Raw genomic sequence first — 24,570 nt, forward strand, 5'->3', positions numbered from 1 at the left:
AGGGGTCCTGTGGAAAGATCAGTATATGATCGTGTAATTGAAATCTATCATAATATTGAGGCACAAAGAAATGCAGAACTAAGATTGTACAGACTGTCTTAATTCTCCCAATTCGTAACTTTTGAGTGTTTACTTTTCAACCTTAACAGTCTTTTGAGGTAGTTGGTTTTTGTATGCAATTTCCTAATTTCTTTTAGAAGGCAAACTGAACAAACAGAATTCTATAACCTATAATTGGTAACCATATTGAGCTCTATGTGGGCTATTAGCAGGCTTGGGGCCTTTAGATTCACATCACAGACCTTTACTACTTGTCCTAATGGAATAACTGGTAGCAGTAGTAGGCTTTGTCAGCGGATAGCACAGCAATTTGCAAGACAGCCTGGATTTGGCTCCCCTCTGCTCCTTGCCCCTCTTCATTTGAGTCAGACTGCTTTCTTTTCCTCCTTCATGCTGTCTGGGTGCGAGCACAGGGTATCGAGAGCACAGGAGAGACTATCTCCCTGTTGTCAGTTTTGGTGCTTGATAAGTAATTGCAGGAAAGGCCATTCTCAAGGCTTGTCTATGTTTATGGATAAATCAGCACTGCTGCAATCAGTGCTGTTGTGTCAATTTAGCTCATCTGGTGAAGACAAGCTAAGTCAATGGCAGAGTGCTCTCCCATCAACATCTCTACTCCACGTCACTGAGAGGTAGAAGTTGGCAGGAGAGCGTCTCCTGTAGGCACAGTGCAGTGTAGACACTGCTGTAAGTCGGCCTAAATTACGTTGACTTCAGTTACGTAACTTTCGTAACTGAAGTAGCGTCTCTTAGGTCAACCTACAGCTTTAGTGTAGACCAGCCCAGCAGTCTCTGCAACCCTGGTGTGAAGCATGCTTGGTGCCGACAGAATGTTCAGAGAATTTACCTGCAATCCTCTGAGCATGTGGAAGTGGCAGTTCTCAGACTTGGCCAGGTTTCTTCAAATTTTCAGAGTGAACATAAAAGCACTTCACTGACTCCAGAGTGACTCTCTTGCCAAACTTCAGATCGTCTGTTCCAAAACATGCAGGTGCTAGAGTTTTATGAAAGAAATGGTTGTAAGAATTTTTTGACATAGGGGAAAAATATATTGTTTTGCTGTGCTTTTTCTCCTGAAATTTCTGAACGATTTTCAGGGGCTTTCAGTAAAAGCCTGGTGAGAATACCTGGCATAGTTTTCAATTAGAATAGTTAGTTGTTAGTACTTTATCCCTGTCCTTTTTTGTTCAAAAACCATTTTTATTTTCTCCTCATAGGGAGGGCTGTAGGTTTCTTTTTTTCCACCACTGCAGCACAATATTCATGCCCTGCTCCATTATGGAGAGAGTATGCTCCCCGAGGGGCATGCCTGGCTCCCCAGGTTTCAAATGCTGCAGTACGTGCAGGCTTTCTATCTCTCTCTGATGGGTACTCTCAGTATGTCCGGTGTCTTGGCAAGACACATACCACAGAAGTGCTCACACTGTCACAATCTGAAAGCACCAGAAAGGCAAGAGAGCTCCAACTTAAACTTCTCTTCATGGAGAAGTGTGTCTGCCCAGCGTATAAGCCTGAGGTACGCACCCCACCTGGCCAGAAATGCAGCCTCTGACAAGGGCTCGCCTTCCATTGCCCGGGCTCCCAATCAGTCTGCTGAGAAGGCAGCAAAAAACCAGGTTACCACATCCCCAACATTGGAGTTGGTCAAGAAAAGGCACTCCGCTAATGGGCAAACACTCCGAGTGCCGACCACACCGCCATGTCAACGGCCGAAACAGTGGCATCTTCCGGCACCATTGGTACCAAGAAAATGAAAGCCGTCAAGCAACTGAGCTCGGACACAGGCACCAAAGGGAAAATGAAACCCTATGCTGTGATACCACTGGACACGACTAAACAGTCGGTACCGAGTACCTCGACACCCCTTCTGCTAATGATGTCACCTACTGTGGACATCGTGCACTCCAGTCACACACCGATGTGGGAGTTTAATATATGTGTACTCCTAAACATTTTTTTGGACTTGTGGATTTCCAACAATAGATCTTTTTGCAACTGAACAAAATACCAAATGCCCCCAGGGCAGGACTCGGTCCGCACACTCTGGATGATGCCTTCCTCATCAAGTGGAACGCTCACCTCCTATATGCCTTCCGTCCCACCCCCATCTTAGTCCACGTGCTTCACAAGATCAGACAAGACAGATCCAGAGTGATCTTAATAGCCCCCACATGGTCGCGACAGACATGGTATCCTTACCTTCTCCACATAGCAGTCTGTTAACCACGTATACACCTACTTCTACCTTGGCTGCTATTGCAAGACATCATCCATCCGGATCCCCAAAGACTTCCATCTCAAAGTGTGGTTACTGCATGGCTCTCAAGATTTGAAATGACATGTTCCGCAAAAATACAAAACATCTTGTTAAACAGCCGGAGAACAACTACCTGACTCACATACATAAGTGGAGGTGATTCGACTCATGGTGCCAATGCAAGCAGGCCACACCTATGTCAGCCCCCTTACCTCTCATTCTAGATTACTTGCTAGAACTAAAACAGGTGGGCTATCACGGTGTTCCATCACAAAGTAGATGGATTCTCTTTTACACACCCGCTTACTAAATGCTTTCTTAAGGGCCTCTCTAATTCCTACCCGAAAGTTCGAAATCCTAATCCACCATGGGACTTCAACTGAGTCCTCCACACCCTCACCCCCATCCATTTGAGCCCATGGCTACAAGCTCCCTGCTACACCTTTCCATGAAGGTTGCATTCCTAGTGGCCATTATATCTACCAGGAGGGTGGGAGAACTGGGAACTCTCATGGCTGACCCACCTTAAATAATCATTTTCAAAGATAAAGTATCCCTCAGACCAGTGGTTCTCAAAGCCGGTCCGCCACTTGTTCAGGGAAAGCCCCTGGCAGGCCGGACCGGTTTGTTTACCTGCCGTGTCTGCGGGTTCGACCAATCGCGGCTCCCACTGGCCGCGGTTTGCCGCTCCAGGCCGATGGGGGCTTCAGGAAGCAGTGCAGGCCAAGGGACGTGCTGGCCACCCTTCCTGCAGCCCCTATTGGCCTGGAGTGGTGAACCGCGGCCAGTGGAAGCCACAATCGACCAAACCTGCTGATGTGGCATGTAAACAAATTGGTCCGGCCCGCCTGGGGCTTTCCCTGAACAAGCGGCAGACCGGCTTTGAGAACCACTTCCTCAGACTACATCCCAAGTTTCTGCCTAAAGTTGCTTCATCCTTTCACCTCAACCAAACAATCCACTTCCCAACACTTTTCCCCAAACCACATGTGGATAGATGACAGTCGAGATTACGCTCTTTGGATGTCCTCAGGGCTATAGCCTTCTACACTGATGGAACAAAATCTTTTTGCAAGTCTCCAAAACTGTTAGTCGCAATCTCCAAATGATCAAAAGGCAACCCCCATATCCAAACAATGGCTATCCAAATGGATATCAGACTGCATAAAACTTTATTTCTGGCATGACCGACAACCCTCTATGGGGATCCGCATGCATTGTACCAGAGCCCTATTAGCCTCTATATTGTTTCTTAACAATGTTCCCATCACAGAAATCTGTAATGCTACAACCTGGGCCTCACCCCATGCATTTACCCAGCATTATGCTTTGTAACAACATGCATCTTCCGATACCCTGTTCAGTCACACTGTGCTGTCATCTGCTATGACTTCAACTCTCTCCTTCCACCAGAGGGCACTGCTCTGAAGTCACCAAAGTGGACCACCCATGGGGATATCACTCGAAGAAGAGGAGAAAGTTACTCACCTTGTGCAGTAAAGGACATTCTTTGAGATGTGAGTACTCCACTACCCTTCCTCCTCCCCTCTACTTTGGAGTTTAGTACTAAGCTCTGCAGTAGAGCGAGAACACAGGGGGTGGGGGTGGGGGTGTGGGGGGGTTGGTCACACACTGCCAGTTAACCACCTGAAGCAGCACAAGACAGAGACCGCGCAAGTGCAACCCAATCGGGCACTGCTACCATAAATCTGTGATTACAAGCACAGGGATGCACGGACGCCTAAAGTGGAGCACTCACAGGGACACACACATCTCGAAGAACCTCCTTTACTGCACAAGATGAGTAACTTTCTCTTGTGTCAGTGATGAGAGGAGGAAATGGGCAATAGAGGAAAAAGAAATGTCTTGAACAAGCAGTCCGGGGCCTGTCAATTATCATAATTAGTATGGTGTAAACTATATCTTAATGAACACTCTAGAAAACAGGTGACATTAAAGAATATGACACTTGGAGTCAAGCAGTTAAGAAAAGCAAGCAGCTGGTCTTGACAATATTTCATCAGATTTGCTAAAGAGTGGAGGCTCAGATTTAGTTCACTGGCTTCAAAGAGTTATCTTAAGTTTGAGTAACCAGTCATATTTCAGAAGATTGGAAAAGGATCTGCATCATTCCTTTTTTTTCAAAAAAAGGAAAAAATAATCTTGCTCAAATTATAGGGGAATAACACTGCTGTCAGTCCCAAGGAAGGTGTCTACTAAATTGACTGGAATAGTGTCTGAACCCAAAAATGAGGGACAACCAGTATGGTTTCCATATAGGTCAATCTACAGTCCATGCTATAAATGCTCTGCAGAATGTTATTGAAAAACAACTAAAGTGACAACAGGAAGTGGCATCACATTTGTAGACTTTGCAGCCACTTCTGCTGCATCAGTGAGCACTGTGGATACTGTTCTGCCAGTATGGGGCGTCTGAGGACTTACCATCCCTAGTAGAGAAACTATATAGTGATCCATTGACCCTCACACATCCTGGAGGATGTGTTTTTGCCTATGTTGTTTAACGTTCTGATACTCCATGTGATAGCAAAGCTGACTGACATCAAAGTACAGCTGTAAAATTAAAAATGCATCTGTAGCGGATCTAGAGTATGCAAATTATATTTCCTTATTTGGAGAGCCTACTTACCAACTGCAGCTAATGCTGGAAGAGCTGTGAAAAAGTGCAGAATCTGTGGGACCTGAGATCAGTGGGAGTCACGGCACACTGTACTCTCATTGGGTGCATGTCGGCCTTTCTCGCAGAGATGCGGTGTCAAGACATTTGTAAAGCAGCCATGTGGTCCTCCATCCACACCTTTACTGCTCATTATGCCATCATCCCAGCAGCGGTGGCAGATGCAACAGTGAGCCACACTGTGTGTTACAACCTATGACTTCTTGTGAGTCCTCGCACCCATCTCCACTCTGAGCACTGCTTGCTGCTCACCCACGTCTGGAATCCAAATAGGGACCATCACTCAAAGATAAAGAGGAGGTTACTTGCTATAATTGGAAGTGGTTCAAGATTTGTGGTCCCTATTTGGATTCCAGTACTCACCTTCCATCCCCTCTACTGCAGGTTCTGTTGCTTGCTGGTAAGAGGGACCTGGAGGAGCGTCAATGCACCATGCAGCCGACTCACGGGTGATTGTGCGGGTCAATGGGCACTACTACAAACAGTTACAGCTCTGGTGCATGACGCGCATGCACACCCACATCTGGAATCCAAATAGGGACCACACATCTCGAAGCACCTCCAGTTACAGGAAGTAACCTCCTCTTTCGGTGTTTTCAAAGGCTTCTGTTTAGTTTGTGGGATGTCTGGGTGACAACTAAAATATAGGTGTTCAACATGGTAGTGATGAGAGCTGTTACATGGAGCAGAAAAATGTCTGTTAAAAACAGCTGAAGTGAGGAAACTAAACAGTTTTCATTGTTTAAAAGTTAGGGCGTTTTAGAAGTTTGAGAGGGACTTTGTGGGAGGGAGACATAATATCACTGTAGTTGGAAGGGCCTCATCACCAGTGCCAATGCTGCTCCTGTCTCCTCCACCTGCGCCTGTATCCACAAGACAACCTAACCATGGATGCCTCTACCCAGATCCTGGTGTGGATTTGCAGAGACTGTGGTCTGCGTTTCCCACTGAAAGAAAGCCAGGCTGGGGGGATCATCCAGTGTGAAAGGTGCCTTGTGGTGGAATCTCTCAAGAAGCATGTGGGAGAGGTACAGGAGGAGGTGGCTAGGCTGAGGAGCGTCCATGCCCATGAGGAATTCCTCGAGAGTATTTATATGGAGACATCCAAGGCTGAGGAAGCTATCCAGCTACAGAGGACTGCTGTCACACCACCGGAGGAAGAGGATATGGTTCTGTCACAGGAAGGATACTGGCTGCTGGTTACTTCTGGCAGCAGGCAGTGCTCCACCCCTACTCCCAACCCACCCACCATGGTGATGGAAAACCAATATGCTGGTCTGGCAATGAGTAATGAGGAATCACCCCCAAAGGTGCAGGAGGAGAAGCCATGTACCCACAAGTTGAGAGGATCGCAGCCACCACTCCCAGGTGGAAACATTGGGTAGTGGTGGTTGGTGACTCTCTTCTGAGGTGGACATAGGCAACCATCTAGCTCTGACATGGCATTGTGGGAGGTATGCTGCCTGCCAGGGGCCCGTATCTGAGATGTTTATGGAGGGACTTCTTGTGGATCATCCGGCCCTCTGAGTACTACCCCATGCTATTCATCCATGTGGGCATTAATGTTACTGCAAGGTATGATCCTCAGCAGATCAGAGGTGACTACAGGGCTCTTGGAGTAAGGGTGAAGGAGTTGGAGTGCAGGTGGTGTTCTCTTTGATCCTTCCTATCAAGGGTTGGGGCCCCACTGGAGACAGATGCATCCTGGAGGTGAATGCCTGGCTGTGAGGATGGTGTCACCAGGAGGGCTTTGGCTTCCTTGTCAACAAGATGCTGTTCTAGGAAGAAGGACTGCTAAGCAGAGATAGGGTCCACCTATCGAGGAAGGGGAAGAGCATATTTGGATATAGACTGGCTAACCTCCTGAGGAGGGTTTTAAACTAGGTTCGAAGGGGGCAGATGAACAAAGCCCATAGGTAAGTAAAAAACATGAAGATGTGGGAGAAGGGTCTGTTACAGCAGGGATAAGTGATAGACCAGACATAACTGGGGTGGGAGTGGGGGAGAGGAAATCAAATCAGTATCTTAGATGTCTGTATACTAATGTGAGAAGTATGAGGAATAATCAGGAAGAACTCAAAATGCTAGTAAATACAACTATGATATAGTTGGCATCACATATTGACTTGGTGCAATAATGTGCATTACTGGAATATTGGTATAGAAGGGAACAGCTTCTTCAGGAAGGACAGGCAGGGAAAAAAAGGCAAGTTAGATGTCTTCAAGTCACCGGGGCCTGATGAAATGCATCCTAGAATATTCAAGGAGCTGACTGAGGAGATATCTGATCTATTAGCGATTTATCTTTGAAAAGTCATGGAAGGCGGGAGAGATTCCGGAAGACTGGAAAAGGGCAAATATAATGCCAGTCTATGCAAAGGGAAATAAGGACCATCCGGAGAATTACAGACTAGTCAGCTTAACTTCTGTACCTGGAAAGATAATGGAGCAAATAATTAAGCAATCAATTTTTCAAACATCTAGAAGATAAGGTGATAAGTAACAGTCAGCATGGATTTTTCAAGAACAAATAGTCTCAAACCAACCTCACAGCTTTCTTTGACAGAATAACAAGCCTTGTGGATGGGGGAAAGCATTAGACGTGGTATATCTTGACTTCAGTAAAGCTTTTGATACTGTCTCGCATGACCTACTCATGAACAAACTAGGGAAATGCAACCTAGATGGAGACACTGTAAGGTGGGTGCATAACTGGTTGGAAAACTGTTCCCAGAGAGTAATCATCAGTGGGTCACAGTCCTATTGAAAGGGCATAATGAGTGGGGCCCCGCAGGGATCAGTTCTGGGTCTGGTTCTGTTCAATATCTTCATCAGTGATTTAGATAATGGCATAGAGAGTACACTTATAAAGTTTTGCGGACGATACCAAGTCCTTTGGAGGATAGTATTAAAATTCAAAGTGATCTGGATAAACTGGAGAAATGGACTGAAGTAAATAGGATGAAATTCACTAGGGACCAATGCAGAGTACTGCACTTAGGAAGGAATAATCAGTTGCACACATGCAGAATGGGAAATGACCACCTAGGAAGGGATCATAAGCTAAATAAAGTGGATCATAAGCTAAATATGAGTCAGCAGTGTAACACAGTTGTAAAAAAAGCATATATCATTCTGGGATGTATGAGCAGGACTGTTAGCAAGACATGAGAAGTAATTCTTCTTCTGCGAGTGATTGCTCATGTGTATTCCACAATAGGTGTGCGTGCTCGCCATGTGCACCGGTGCCAAAAGTTTTTCCCCTAGCAGTACCCATGGGGGGGGGAGTGACCGGGTTGGGTGGCCTTGCCTCTTCATGAAGGGGTGGCTAAGATTTCAAATGCCCTGTGGCAAACACCGGCCTCGTTGGCCCCCATCTCTAAAAAGGTGGAACGCAAGTACTTTGTACCCACTAAAGGTCATGAGTACCTGTATACCCACCAGGCACCCAACTCGGTGGTGGTCTAGTCAGTCAACCACAGGGAATGGCAGGGTCAGCCAGCCCTGAGCCCAAAGAACAAAGACTCTCGGAGGCAGCCTCGGATACTGTAGACACGGCCGCACGATCAGTGGCCTCTGCGGTGTCCATGAGACGGATGTCATGGCTCTTGCTCTCTGGGCTGTCCAGCAAGGCGCAGTCTTCCATGCAGGATCTCCCATTCGACAGGAAGGCTCTGTTTGTGGAGGAAACAGATACAAGGCTGCATGGCATGAAGGACTCCCGCACGACCCTCCAGACTTTGGGCCTCTATGTCCTGGCTCCAGCAAAACCTAAGTTCAAGCCGCAGCAGACTCCTGCCCAGGCCGCCCTCCCGAAGTATGAGGCCGCCCATAAGAAGCAGCTGGACTATAAGAGACTCACTCCCTCAGAGGCAGTCTCGGCCTGCCCCCCAGCCTGCGTCCTCCAAGGGCAAGCAGACAGGGAAAAGGCGTTTTTGACGGGATGCTCGGGGGTACCCCGCCAGTCCTTACCAGAGATCCGCCACCAATAAAGCTACCTTTCTCCAACCAGTTCTGTGCTTTCCTCCCCGAATGGTTGCGGCTAACCTCGGACCGATGTGTCCTCAACACCAACTCCCGGGGTTACACCCTCCAGTTTACTTCCTCCCCGCCCAACGTCCCTCCTGGGGGAACTCTCCCATGAAGCTCTGCTCGAGCAGGAGGTGGGGCGGCTCCTGGGACTAGGAGCGATAGAGGTGGTGCCCGAGGAGTTCATGGGCATGGGGTATTACTCCCATTATTTCCTCATCCCGAAGGCCAAAGCGGGACTCAGACCCATCCTCGACCTGTGAGGTCTGAGCCAGTACATGGTGAAACTCAAGTTCCACATGGTCTCCCTGGCCTCCATCATCCCCTCTCTGGATCCCGGGGACTGGTACGCTGCCCTCGATCTGCAGGACGTGTACTTCCACATCCACATATTCGAGGGGCACAGGCACTTCCTCTGTTATGTGGTGGGACAGAATCATTACCAATTCCTGGTCCTCCCGTTTGGTCTGTTATTGCCCCCAGGGTGTTTACAAAATGCATGTTGGTGGTAGCAGCCTACCTCAGATAGCGGGGGGTCCAGATATTTCCCTATCTGGACGATTGGCTTGTCAAGGGCACCTCCCGGTTGCAGGTGAGGGATCATGTGGCGCTCTTTGTGTCCATGTGCACTGCCTTGGGCCTGTTGGTAGACAACACCATCTCCACGTTAGTCCCGGTCCAACACATAGAGTTTATCGGGGTGCTCCTGGACGCAGTGTCAGCCAGGGCCTCTCTCCTGCCACACAGATTAGAGACCCTGAAAGGTCTCAGCGACTCGGTCACAAGGTTCCCAGTGACAATGATTTGCTTGCAACTCTTGAGTCACATGTCGGCATGCACATATGTGGTCCATCACGCCAGACTCAGGATGAGGCCTCTAAGTTCTCCCAGACCTCGGACAGGATGGACAAGGTCCTCACAGCGCTGGACTCTTTGATCACCTCCCTACCGTCATGATCCGCCCCAAACAATATGCTCCAAAGGGTCCCATTCAGGGACAGGATCCCTTCGTTGGAGCTGGTGTCCGATGCATTGGACTTGGGTTGGGGGGGGGGGGGGGCATATGGAGAACTTTCAGGCCCAAGTCCTGTGGTTGGCTCAAGACCTGACCCTACATATAAACGTCAAGGAGCTCAGGGTGGTATGGCTGACGTGCATGGTCTTCCACCCGCACCTGGAGGGCAAGGTAGTCAGGGTCCTCAAGGACAACACAGCCTTGATGTTCTATATCAACAGGCAAGGCGGAGCCTGATCCTCTGCCTTCTGCCATGAAGCCCTCAGGCTGCGGGACATCTGTATAGCCCAAGACATCCACCTGAAGGCCTTCCAGCTACTGGGCGCCCGGAATGAGAGGGCGGATTGCTTGAGCGGGGATTTTTCCCTCGTAACACGAGTGGTCCCTCCACCTGGAAGTGGCCCACCAACTCTTCCTCAGGTGGGGAACTCCCCAGGTGGACCTATTCACGACTCGGCAGAACCAGCAATGCCCCCGGTTCTGCTCTGGGGGAGCCTGGGGAGGGGCACTATCTCCAATGCCTTTCTCCTGTCCTGGTCAGGCCAGCCTCTCTACTCCTTTCCCCCGTTCCCTCTAATCAGCAGGGTCCTGGAGAGGATAAAGACGGGCAAGGCCCAGGTCCTCCTGATTGCCCTGGCATGGCCCAGGCAGAATTGGTACGGGACCCTCACGGGCCTGGTGGTAGCTCCACCGTGGCCGTTGCCACTCCACCCGGACCTGCTCTCTCAGAACCAAGGCCGCTGCCTTCATCCCAGCCTAGCGGTGCTTCACCTCATGGCGTGGCTGGTCAGTGGTTAGGCGGAGAGGAAAGGGTGTGCTCAGAATAGGTTCAGCGCGTCCTCCTCAAAAGTAGACGGCCCTCCACTCACTGCACTTACTTGGCCAAGTGGTCCCGGTTCTCTAGGTGGGAGGCGAACCAGGGTGTCACTCCGTGGCTGCCCCGATCCAGCTTATCCTTGATTACCTCCTCTGCCTGAGGGCCCAGGGCCGGCGCCCTCGTCAGTCAAGGTGCACCTGGCAGCCTAATGGGCCTTCTATCCGCCGGTGCAAGGGCCCGCAGTATTTTCCCATGCTATGACTGGCCGGTTCCTTAAGGGTTTGGACAGTCTTTTTCGCAGTGGGACCTAAACCTGGTGTTGGCTCGTTTCACGGGGCCCCCTTTTGAACCGCTGGCCATATGCTCCTGGTCTCCCCTCTCGTGGAAGGTGGCCTTCCTGGTTGCAATCACATTGGCCAGGCGAGTCTCGGAGCTCAGGGCCCTGACCTCTGAGCTGCCATACACGGTCTTTCATAAGGACAAGGTCCAGCTCCACCTACACCCCGCATTCCTCCCGAAGGTGGTCTCCACCTACCACATGGGTTCAGGGCATTTTTCTATCGGTCCTCTGCCCTCAAGCCTCACGTGTCCAGTGAGGAGCACGGTCTCCACACGCTCGATGTGTGGCGGGCTCTGGCTTTCTACCTCGAGTGGACCAAGCCGTTCAGGAAGTCCTCACAACTGTTTGTCGCCTTGGCGAAGTGTGCGAGCGGCCAGTGGATTTCCACTCAGCGGCTTTCCAGTAGGATCACTTCTTGCATCCAGTCCTGCTATGAGCTGGTGGGTGTCCCCCCGCCACCATTGTAAGGTTACACTTGACTCGGGCTCAGGCCTCTTCTGCTGCCTTCGTGGCCCACATCCCCATCCAGGACATTTGTAGGGCCGCCACGTGGTCTTCGGTTCAGACGTTCACCTTGCACTATGCGATTGTCTCCTCAACCAGGGATGACCCTGGGTTCAGCAGGGCTGTCCTCTGTCTTGGGAACTTGTGAACTCCTACCCGTTTCCAATAGATATAGCTTAGAATCACCTATTGTCAAATACACATGAGCAATCACTCAAAGAAGAAAAGACAGTTACCTTTTCTGTAACTGGTGTTCTTCGAGATGTGTTCCTCATGTCTATTCCACATCCCACCCTCCTTTCCCTCTGTCAGAGTTGTCTGGCAAGAAGGAACTGAGGGTGGGGGGAGGGTGCAGCTCCCCTTATACTGTGCCAGGCAGACGCCACTCCAGGAGTCGTGAGGGGTGCTCCCCCTTACAGGTACTGCTAGGGGGAAAACTTCTGGCACCGGTGCACGTGACGAGCACGCACACCTATTGTGGAATAGACATGAGCAACACATCTCGAACACCAGTTACAGAAAAGGTAATAGTCTTTTCTGCTCTACTCTGTGCTGATTAGGCCTCAGCTGGAGTATTATGTCCAGTTCTGGACACCACATTTCAGGAAAGATGTGGACAAATTGGAGAAAGTCCAGAGAAGAGCAACAAAAATGATTAAAGGTCTAGAGAACATGATCTATGAGGGAAGTTTTTAAAAATTTGGTTTGTTTAGTCTGGAAAAGAGAGGACTGAGAGGGGACATAAGAGTTTTCAAGTACATAAAAGGTTGTTACAAGGAGGAGGGAGAAAAATTGTTCTTAACCTCTGAGGACAGGACAAGAAGCAATGGGCTTAAATTACAGCGAGGAAGGTTTAAATTGGACATTAGGAAAAACTTCCTAACTGTCAGGGTGGTTAAGCTCTAGAATAAATTGCCTAGGAGGGTTGTGGAATCTCCATCATTGGAGATTTTTATGAACAGGATGGACAAACACCTGTCAGGAATGGTCTAGATTATACTTAGTCCTGCCATGAGTGCAGGGGACTGGACTAGATGACCTCTGGAGGTCCCTTCCAGTCCTATGATTAACATCTGTCGGTTCGATTTAATCATAAACAAGGAGATACTTAGGTGATCCCAACAAGTTGCAGTCTTGAACCAGTTGAGAAAAAGACAACTGCAGTGGTGGGGTCATGTCCAACATGTAGAAGAAGGTTTACAGAAGGTTTCTAGAGCTAAGGTTGAAGGAAGTAGGGTACGAAGCGAACCAGAAATGATGTTGGAAGATGCAATTATGAGGGGTTTAAACCTAAACTCTTCCATACTAACTCTTGCTCAAGGAAGAAGTATTTGCAAGGGATCGTTCAAAATGGAAGTCCATTTTGCACACCACCATGGCTACATCTTAGCAACGTGAAGTTGCTGCTGCTTAGGTATAGCTGTTGTTGCCAGCTCCATCTTCAATACAAATATGTTTTTAAGAGTGACCAGAAGTAATATGTTTGTGTGGATGTTTTGACTAGGCCCAGTCAGGAAACAGGAAAATTTTGAGTTTTTGAAAAAATGTCATCCTAAACTCCCTTTCTGTGAGAGCGAACCCAGGGATTACGAACAATATTTTTCAGGAGTGTCTCTGAGCAGCTGCCTCTGCATTGCCAAACATGTCTAGTCTGGCAATCACAGCTCCCCTTCAAGTGTAATGCAAGGAAGAGCAATCGAGCTTTACTTCCAATTTTACAGTATCTGTCATCTTTAATGTATACTTAGAAAGAAAAAAGTATAGATTTTATTTTACCACTCATCTCCTAAAATTCTGGCTGTAGGCTAAATAACGAGCAACCTCTGAGTTTATCAGTTCTAAGAAACCATGATAGCCAGTAATCTGAAGTGGAAAAATAACATTTTAACTAACTTAATTTTCTAGTAGCACTCAAACTATTCACTTACTTCGCATTGGTCTCCCTTAAACAGAGTAATTTATTTAAAGCTTATATATTCATTATTGTAAACAAGGCGGTTTTGTGAGTGTAAATATTACACTAGAGCCATCGTCTCAAATTATATATTAGGGAAGAGCAATCAGATATTTGTGGAAGGCTGATTAACATTGCCTTTCTAATAGATTTGAACTTAATGTTTTAGAAATGGATGTGTTTGCTGAAATCTGCAGTAATTTGTAAATTTGAGTCAACGTTCTGTTTTTCCATTTCTCAGTGCCCTTATCAAGCAAGTAAACAAGTCTATAGATGGAACAGCAGATGATGAAGATGAAGGTGTACCTACTGATCAGGCAATCAGAGCAGGTCTTGAATTGCTTAAGGTAAATTTTCTCTTGTTGTTCAGTGAACAGTAAGATAGCTTTTTTTTAAAATTCTCTAAAATAACTTTGTTAAAATATATTATTCTAAATTTCTTAAGCTACTGTTGGCTTTACCGCAGTTATCCAGAAGAAAATGTTTTCCATACTCTTCACGTTAGATAGAGTAATGAAGTGATAGAGCAATAGAAACTATAATTGCAAGCTCAGTATCTTTTCACAACTATACTCAAATATTACTGTGTCCTTTTTTCATGCATGATGTAAATAAAAGGTAGTGAGGATATTTATATACACCATGCTATATATTCTCTTTAAAAATTTATCTTAAAATTGAAAGTATTCTCTTTTGGAGGTTCAGGTCTGAGCTATAGCTATTGGAGTGCGCATTTGCCTGCACTTCCATCCATCACCTTTTGGTTTTATTCCTTTGTCCTGTTGTGTACACACACACACGCTAGCAATCATTAGTGCAACCATTTTCACCTTTATCATATGTATTGTCTTGTGTTGCTGCATAACTTGTCAATCAAGGTACTGATTGGATTGATTGATTGGTGATCCCTCGATTTGAGGATGATCTCTACATGGATTTACATATGGGTCCTGAGATGACTCAGGAGTCTGATCCTGAAACTGCAAATCTGTCTGCAGTAGCTACAGACATTTTTGTGGCAGGCCAGCAGCCTGCTGGGAGGAAGTTATTTCTTTTTCCTTCCTCCTCTGTACCTTTTCAGCTTCGAGGGCAAGGTGCTTCTCGAAGCAGGCCGCTGCCTGATAGAGGATATGGTGCCATTGGGGTCAGATGGTAGTTTGCTCTTCCCAGCTTGCGATGTCCACATCAGTTTTCTTAAGACATGCTTTCAGTGTGCCTTTGTAGCGTTTCCTCTGACGACCATGGAATCTCTGACCAGCGTGAGCTGAGAGTAGAGGACTTGTTTTGGGAGGCGAGAGTCTGGCATCCACACGCAGTGTCCAGTCCAGCGAAGTTGGTGCATGAGGATCATTGCTTCAATGCTAGTGATTGGCTTCAGCGAGGATGCTGGCATTAGTGCGGCGATCTTGCCACTTGATGCAAAGGATCTTCCAGAGGCATCGTTGGTGATACCTCTCCAAACTCTTGAGGTGCTGTCAATAGGTCACCCAGGTTTCACATCCATAGAGGAGTGTAGGAATAGTTGTCTTATAGACCTGGATCTTCATGTCCTGTCATAGGTCATGGTCCGTGAAAACGCGTCGGAGCAATTTCCCAAAGGAAACACCTGTGCACTGGACCCGATGCTGGATCTTACTGTCGATTTTTGCATTTTGAGAAAGTTGGCTACTGAGCTAGCAAAAGTGCTCAACTCTCTCCAAAGTTTGACCCTCAGTGGTGATTTGTGGTGGGTCATGTGCAAGGCCTGAAGCAGGTTGATAGAGAACTTTAGTCTTGGCAATATTGAGTGAGAGTCCTAGGCTTTGGTAAGGTTGTGCAAGAAAATCCAGTATGGACTGAAGGTCATTCTCAATGTGCATGAAGATGACGCAGTCAGCAGCACGCTGAAGATCAGTAATGGAGGCACTGAAGACTTTAGACTTAGAGCAGAGATGTCGAAGGTTAAAAAGCTGCCCATCCTTTCTGTATTTAATGTCAACTCTACTGGGGAGGTGATCTTTAACGAGGACCAAAATGACTGCTAAATAGATGGAAAACAGAGTTGGAGCAATAATACATCCTTGCTTAACCCCAGTTTTGATGACGAACGGTTCCGTCTCAAGGCCATTACAGAGAACCATGACAGATCATGGAGAAGCATTAGGACCTTAATAAATTTTGGAGGGCAGCCAAATCTGGCCAGTACCTTCCACAGGGCTTCGCGGTTGACAGAGTCAAAGGCCTTTGTCAAATCGATGAAAGCCATGTACAGGTCCTGATTTTGCTTCTGAGACTTTTCCTACATTTGCCAGGCAACGAAGATCATGTTGGTTGTCCCGCGGGATAGTCTAAAACTGCACTGAGATTCTGGCAATATTTCCTCAGCAAGGGAAGTAATCGGTTTGAGAGGATACAGGCAAGAATTTTCCCTACTTAGATAGCAAGGCAGTGCCTCGATAGTTTCCATACTCCGATTTATCTCTTAAAAATTGTAACAATGTTAGCATTTCTTAAGTCTTCTGGAATCTTCTCATTATATCAGATATGAAGAAAAAGTTTGTAGGGCTTCCCTACCAGTTCTTCACCTCCAAACTTGTCAACTTCAGGTAATATGCCATCTGGCCCTGCTGCCTTGTTCTTAGTTTGCATAATGGCTCGTGTTACTTCTTCAAGAGTAGGGTGTCAGCAAGAGATTCTCTTTCATGTCATTGAGGTATAGATTCGATAGTGGCATCAGAGACCGTTGATTCACGGTTCAGGAGTAACTCAAAATGCTCCTTCCATCTGGCTTTCATTGCTTCGCTGTGCTTAAAATATGTTGACCCGTCTTGGGCTCAGAGTGGTGTGGGTTCATGGGAGCATGGGCCATAAATGGCCCTTATTGCCTGAAAGAAACTCCTCACGTCATGTTTATCAGCATAAAGCTCAATCTCCTAGGCCTTTTCTCACCACTACTTATTTTTGATGTCATGGATTTTCCTTTGGGCTTCATCCTTGAGTTGCTGGTATGACTCTTTCTAATCCATAGGAGAGTGACTTGCCTCTGCCTCTTTTCTTCAGAAACCGACTACAGTGGAACCTGGCTATAGTCAAATTGTTTAATATTTTAAAATCACTGTTTTATTCAAAGAACAGCCAATTCCTAATTTTTACCACACTTTATTATTACATATAATATTAATATTGGGATAGTATGCCAAGGCCCCAGTCAGGATCAATCTCTTACACTAGACATGGTATAAACATAGTTAAACAAAGTTCCCATGTCTGTCCTGTTCTCCTGTTTTTCTTGTAACTCTGACAAAATAAAAAACGGGGAAGAGCTCATCACCTTATGATTTACAAATGTGTACTCTGAACAGCGTGAAAATCTCTTTAACTGAAGCAGTACAGAATGTAATGATCTGACTTCACTATAAGGGGTTCCACTGTGTTGCTCATATCATATATGCTTAGTTGTGTTTATGGCATCAGATACATTAATGCTGTAGAGTACAGCCTCAAGTTTATGAAACTCTTCTGGGTCACCAAAAATTGACAGTTGGATTCAGACAATTAAAGATGAGAGCTCTGTAGACTTTGACGTCTGCAGAACATATAGCCCAGATTATCCAGAGATCTGAGGCCAGTTTGTTTAACAATATGGTAATTTGGGAATGGGGAAGGGTGAGTGTAGATGTTTAACATCCATAGTTGAAGATCTGTACATGTCTGGACAAAGTTGGAAGAAGTCAAGAGTGAAAGGGTAGGTTTGACTTGTCATCAGAGGTGGTAAGGAAGACCATACGAGCCAAGATGTCGCTCAGGAAGATAATGGAGAAAGATGGATCTAGGACAGAACTGAACTGTGTGACTATCAACAGAGAAGAGAGGGAGGAGGAAGAGAATCCACTGAAATTAATGCTGATAAAGTGGTCAGAAAGGCTGGTGGAGAGCTAGGAAAGGATAGAGTCCACAGAAGCCCAAGGAAGAGAGGGATAGTCAGCAATGTGAAAGGAAGCAAAGAAATCATGGAGTATGAAAAAAAGCACACAAATTTGAAAAATATGTCATTAGTGATTTTTCATGAAGACCATTTCAGCAAAGTGGAGAGGACATAATCAGGTGTGAAAGGGAGGAAGTTGAGGCTCCAAAAAATCAACAGCCTACTCAAGGCAATGAAGGGAAGGAGAGGTGATAGAGAATGAAGTAGGATCAAGTAGAGTGTTTCTTTATGGTCGGAGATAGTCTGTTCTTTGAGAGAAAAGGGAAAGAGCCAGGAGAGAGAAGGAGATGGCGAGGCAGGATGGAATAGGATGGGCAAGGGCAGTCTAAAGCGTTAGGGATAAATGTTTTGGGAGACCCCACCGCTGGACACAGGAAAAAAAACAGAATCAAAGGATTGTGAAGGGAGGTTGAGGATGGGGAAAGCACATAAACATTGTTAAGACCATGAGCACAGGGAGACAAGTGAGCAGAAGTGAGGGAAAGAAGGTCTTCAATGGAGAGGTGAGAGGTAGGATTGCTTTTCCAAAAAACTGCAGTGTATTCTAAGGGTTCAAAATATGGCAGATGATAACACTTGATAATTTAAACAATTGTGGGGTTGTTTTTTTAAAGTTAACATGTGACTTGTCACTTCCTTGTTGCAGGTCCTGTCATTTACACACCCTATCTCATTCCATTCAGCTGAAACTTTTGAATCCCTTCTGGCTTGCCTGAAAATGGATGATGAAAAGGTGGCAGAAGCTGCATTACAAATTTTTAAAAACACAGGAAGTAAAATTGAAGAGGACTTTCCTCACATCAGATCGTGAGTTCGATTATACTGTTCTATTTGAGTACAGTTCTTTATTAAATGGAATTCTAGAGGTTACATTTTATTCATGTGGAAGTGCTATATTTAACATCCTTTTTTTTTTTTTTTTTTTTTGGAAGGACTCTGTTACTCCAAAGAAAAGTTTGTGGCACTCAGGCTTTTAATAAGAATAGCAGTGCGGTTTAAAAACCCTTAAATGCATTAACTGATGAAAGGCAGAAGTGCAAGTAATAGGTGAAAAGCAGTGTTTCTTCGAATGATGGTCCCTATTGTATTGCACTGACTGTTTATGCATGCGCACTATGCATCCGGAGTGAGAGAATTTGAAAGCAGTAACATCCATTAGTTCTTCGAGTGCTTGCTCATGTCGATTCTATTCTAGGTGTGTGTGTGCCCACGTGCATGGCTGTTGGAGATTTTTGCCTTAGCTGTGGCGCACTCTGGAGTGCCACGCTCATGCCACGATATGTCAGGCACTGCCAGCCCTATGCCCTCACAGTTCCTTCTGATCGCCTGTGGTGGTCAGTCAGAGCGCCTTTCTTGCTTAGCAAGAGCTAACTGTTGTCTACCATTCTGAACTTCGTGCTTTAAGGCCATTGTATATAGTTTGCTTTACTAGTGTTAAGTAGTTTTTAAGTAGTTAAGTGTCAGTTAGTTAGTAGTTAGGGTCCCAGCTGGACTTGCCCCAGGTGGCACATGCCCTAATCTCCTGGGTTCAAGCCCTGCTGTGACTGCAGCAGGCCTATGCCTGCAAGTGACTCCCCCACAGCAGCTGCCTTAAGTGCCTGGGGGAGTCACATGCTAAGGAGAGATGCTGGATCTACAAAAACTTTCAGCCCTGCACCCAGAAGGATCGGGACATTGGCCTCAGGGTTCTCCTGATGGAGTCCGCCCTCCGCCCAGCTTCCAAGCTGTCCGGGGAGGTTGCACCAGGTGCCTCGGCCTCCATGTGCAGCGCCTCACAGGCACCTGACTTCGGGCGCCGTTCGCAATCACTGGTGCCGAAGAAGAATGGAAAGAAGCGTGCCCCAGCACCAAGCAAGAAGGCCCAGGGGTCATCTATCAAGGGACGCAGGCCTGCCCACCAGACTGCTGCAGAACTACACGATCGTGCATCCCTGGCTGGGGCGCCCAGCCCCCTTAAAGGTCCACCACTGACTCTTGGGAGCAGTAGGGGATCCGCACTCCTGCCTGCACCTTCATCATCCTAGGCTTCCATGGCGCAGGGAGAGCACAGGTCTCTACCTGCTCCGATGACAAACCTGGTGCCGTAGGACACAGCTAAGGCTCCCCAAGAGGACAAGTCCACCATTAAGACCCATCAGGAGACAGGAACAACACTGCATCATTGGTCGTCCAGGCGAGTTCCCAGATCCCCACAGCACTACTCTCTGGCACGGGGCCAACGCTCCCCTTACTATTCCTGGCATTGTTCACTTTCTCAACAATCGTCATCTAGGCATCAGTCCCAATCACCAGCATGGTGGGAATGTTCGTGGTACCAGTTCTCCCTTCCACAGTACAGTTACCATTCAGTTACATCTGAGCAGTGGTCACCAGTAGCCAGACCAGCAAACAAATGCAGGCGTAGACTGCTCCTTTCTGGTCACTGAAAGGGGGTTCCTCCTGTACAGACGACGGTTCAGCCCGTCGTCACGGTCTCATCGACATCACTAGGCACGGGAGCCCGCTCCTTTTTTCAATGACTGCACAGCCAGTGGCCAGTGCAGTGACCTCATTGGAGCGAGAGGGACATGCAGGTTGTGATGATGCCTCCTTCACAGCACTTGTCGGTGGCCGCGATGGAACGTCTGGTGGCGGCCCCACCGGCCCCGGACCCTGTACCAGAAGCCCGTTCAGAGGTCGGGGCGGAGGAACCTGTGCCCATCCCAAAGCTCCTTTCTATGACAGTGGTCGAGACTCCAGCATCCCCACCGGCAGTTCAGTCTTCCTCTTCATCCCCAGATGAGGCAATCACGGGACCTTCTAGAGCTGGCCTGCTGGATGGCTTTAGGGAGCATCAAGCCCTTCTCTGGTGTGTGGCTGAGAACTTGGGGCTCGAGGTGCAAGATATGGTGCAGCAGGAGGACGCCCTCTTCAACCTTCTCTCAGCTAGTACGCCCGCCTGGGTTGCCCTGTGTGTGTATGAGGGGGTCCTCAAGATAGCCAAGGCCTTGTGGCAGACCGCCTCCTCCATCTTGCTCATCTCGAAACGGGCTGAGAAAAAGTTGAAGTTATTGGCAAGAAGGAACAGAGAGGGTGTAGGGCCGGTGGCACCTGATATACCGCGGCATGAACGTGGCACTCCAGAGGGCGCCACAGCCAGCCCTGTGGGTACTGCTAAGGCAAAAATCTCCAATGGCTATGCACGTGGGTGCGCGCACCTAGAATGGAATGGACTTAAGCAACACATCTCGAAGAGCAGTAGCTATGAAAGGTAGGTAACCATTTTTTCATGCATGTACCATAGGCTCACGTCATGGTTTTGTCTGAGGTGATAAAGGACAGGGCAGACTAACCATGTCTGCAATTCCTTCTAACCACCACATGGTCCAGGTCAGCGCTATAGTGTCCTCTTGCATGTGATGAACTTCTGAAAATATATAGTTGTACATAGTTTGAGTATTTTACTGTTTTTACTATTTATATAGTCCTTTTTTGTAGTTAACTAGTTTTAGGAGTAGAATTGGGACCTTGGGGGGGGGCGGGCGGTGTTTCTGCATAAATATTCTCCCTCCCCCTTGTAGCCATGTGCTTGTACTGGACTATGCCGAAGACGCTAGGCTTTAAAATCTGCGCCTCCTGCCCGCATTCCTTCTCTGTCAGCGACGAACTTTAACCTTGCCTTTGCTTCTTGGGAGAAGCCCACATTGCATCCCAGTGCAGTATCTGTCCATCCTTTCCCAGCTGTACCTGAGAAGGCTGGGCTCTCTGCCTTCAGAAGCACCTCATGGAAGTTGCCACAAGACCTCATTCAGACCCATGGCCTCCTTCAATGGTATGCCTCTTGGGTACATATGTAGAGCAGCCGTGTGGAGTTCAGTACACAGTGTTGCTGAGCATTACACCTTGGTGCAGGATGCAGTGGCAGATTCCTCCTTCAGCACACCTGTTTTCTGTTTAACCATTCCAACTTCATCCTTGCACCCTCCTTCGACTGAGGTATTGCTTGTTAATCACCCTCAGTGGTATGCAATAGGGACTATCACTTGAAAAAGAAGAGGAAGTTACTTGGCTGTAACTGGAGGTTCTTTGAGATGTATGGTGCCTATTGTATTCCACTTCCCACTCTCCTTCTCCTTTGCTTTGTATCTGTTAGATTTGAGGTAGAGATGGAACTGGAGAGGCGGTTGATCTGTCCATCTCTTTATCACCTCAGAAAACCACGAGGTGAGCCAAAGGGGTGTGTGCGTACCAATGGACGCTATTACTTTCCAATTCTCAGGCTATGGATACACAGTGTGCATGTCTGAAAACTAACTCCATATTACCGTACTTCAGTTACCACAGCCTGTTACCTAAGTTAATCACTTTTGTAATGCTGGAAAGATATTCTTTCATATTTAACATTTGTAGAACCAGATGAAGGACAGGGAAAAAACTGAATTTCCCAAGGAGTCCCCCAGTCATTTGTGCAAATAAGAGAGTTTCTTTTGTATAGCTATATTGTGAAAACACATAAAGTAGCAAACTTTAAAATTTGTAAAAGATATTCACTTTTTACTTTCAGTGCTTTGCTCCCAGTTTTGCATCACAAGGCTAAAAAAGGCCCCCCTCGTCAGGCCAAGTATGCCATTCACTGCATCCATGCAATATTTTCCAGCAAAGAAACACAGTTTGCACAGATATTTGAGGTAAGAAAAAAAGGTTTTAATTATTTTTCTTTTAATCTTCACATTGCATATTCATATTTATGCCTCTGTATTTTTATTATTTTGTTAAAATGAGTATAGTGGAAACTAATCTTGAAACACAAGTTATTCTATCAGTCCTTCCCCAGTATCCAAGACATAAAACTAAAGGAAATAAACTTTTTTCCTTTCTCCCTTCAATCTCAAATGAATAGTTCTTGTTGGTGCAGTGGAGGTCATATTAAAGGGCTCCAATCTTGCTGGTTGAATAGATTCTGGTAGAAGGTCTACGCTTACCTGTAGTGATAACAGGCTCCAGCAAGCAGTCCTTGATGGTTCAGTTTGTATTCGGAAAGGGAACAGTGTGTAAATCGTTCACTTTCCTTTGGAAGCTTGGGGTAAATGGAATTAAATGGGACTAATGGAAATTTATGCGTTCACCATCCTTTATAATTAACTTTTATAGTACTTTTGATCTTGAAGGATCTTAAATCACTATTCAAAGAAGAATCACTTAGTCCACTACTGAAATAGTAATTTTGAGGGATGGAATGTGACATCAATTTAACAACACAGAAAAATATATCCGTTAATCTAATGAGTTCATAATTCCTGCAATGCTTTTGGCGGGTGGGAGGGGAGGGTTTAGGGGGTTGTGTGTGTGGAGGGAGGGAGGGAATGTGTTCCTGTAGCAGGTGAAACTTTTAATTGAATGGAATTTTTAGTGTTCAATAATAAATACTTTTTTAGTATAGCTAAACTGATTAGATTGGTATGATCTGAATTTGTTGCCTGTATTTATCTTTTAGCCACTGCATAAGAGCCTTGATCCAAGCAACCTTGAACATCTCATTACACCATTGGTTTCTATTGGTCATATAGCCATGCTGGCCCCAGACCAATTTGCTGCCCCTTTGAAATCCTTGGTAGCCACCTTTATTGTTAAAGATTTGCTAATGAATGACAGGGTAAGTACTTTTTTAACTATTTGTGCTGCCTTTGAGAAATTGACTTTTTTTCTTCAGAAAGATATTCAGGAAATAGAAAATTAGGATAGTTATAAAAATTAGTAGCATGTATGTTTCCACTTGTCTGTATACATCTCGAGATATTTTGGTGTTTTGGCATGTATTTTTTTAACTTGACTGGAAATTTATGCAGTAAAAGGGGGGGGGGTAAGAAGTCTTCACCCCCACCCCACAGATAATGTGTAGAATAAGTTTTCCTTTCATGGATCACAGCAAGTGACTGTCTAATACTTAAAAATGTGAAATCCTGGCTCCATTTTAGTCAATGGGATTTTTGTGGTTGATTTCAAGCTGGGTCAGGATTTCCTCTCTTGTGCTTGGGCCAACAACTTGACACTTTAAGAAGGCTTTATTCCAATTTTGAAATAGTTAGCAGATCTTAAATGCAAGAATTTAACTTTGTTTGGCTTATATTTTAAAGCAATTGCTTTCTCTTTGGAAATAGAAAAATGAAATCAGTAAAAAAAATATCTTTTTCAGTATGATTAAACTGGCTGTGTCAATAGTGAATACGTGTATTAGCATTACAAAAGCCATATAGTTAACCAGTGAATGCTGCTGTTTGTCTTTAAAAGCAGACAGAAGCAAATAAGATTATAGTAGTCTTTATTAATAATATAGTATCCTATTAATAATAGTAATAGTATAATAAACTAAACATAACAAGATGTAAAATTTTATTTAGCTTCCTGGGAAAAAGACAACTAAACTTTGGGTTCCAGATGAGGAAGTTTCGCCTGAAACACTTGTCAAAGTAAGTAGCTCTTAAAACTTTTTCTTGGTGTATATTTACTGGCATAATAATTGTGAATTAATAATGTCTGTATACCTAAAGATACCCAGAATTTCTAAAGCTGCCATTAATAATTGTCATTTTTTTCTGTATGTTTCCTTCAGATCTGTCTGCCCCTGTGATCTTTCTAAAACTAAAGAAGTTTGGTTTAATAAAATAAGAATTTTGTCAGAATAGGCTTGGACTCACAACTCCTTCCTCTTGGGATTCCACAGGTCTCCTTCATGGGGCTCTGCCATGATTCAAGAGGGCTTCCCCGGCCCACCAGTATCCAGGTTCCAGTCTTGCTCCACAAAGCATCCCTTGGTGTTTCACACTTTTTACCTTGGTTCAGGGGCCCCACATGCATCCTTCTTGAGGAAGGCCTGTGATTCAGACTGGCTTCCCTAGCTCACCTGTCTCCCTTCTGGTTCTTGTTCCCATCTCATCCTATTCTGCTGACTTGAT

The 24,570-nt window shown here is 46.2% G+C and overlaps 1 protein-coding gene across 3 annotated transcripts in view; it reads left to right on the forward strand.

Moving 5' to 3' along the window:
* Nucleotides 1-24,570, forward strand: part of PDS5B (PDS5 cohesin associated factor B) — a 266,958-nt gene that overhangs the window by 181,035 nt on the left and 61,353 nt on the right. For all 3 annotated transcript variants that reach the window (XM_048847181.2, XM_048847201.2, XM_075127882.1), the window contains exons 18-22: nt 13,916-14,021; nt 18,285-18,445; nt 22,182-22,305; nt 23,112-23,270; nt 24,016-24,084. In XM_048847181.2, the coding sequence (XP_048703138.1) occupies nt 13,916-14,021; nt 18,285-18,445; nt 22,182-22,305; nt 23,112-23,270; nt 24,016-24,084 (619 nt within the window). The remainder of the gene's footprint in view (nt 1-13,915; nt 14,022-18,284; nt 18,446-22,181; nt 22,306-23,111; nt 23,271-24,015; nt 24,085-24,570) is intronic.

Source organism: Caretta caretta, chromosome 1 (assembly GCF_965140235.1).
Source record: "Caretta caretta isolate rCarCar2 chromosome 1, rCarCar1.hap1, whole genome shotgun sequence".
Taxonomy (NCBI): domain Eukaryota; kingdom Metazoa; phylum Chordata; order Testudines; family Cheloniidae; genus Caretta; species Caretta caretta.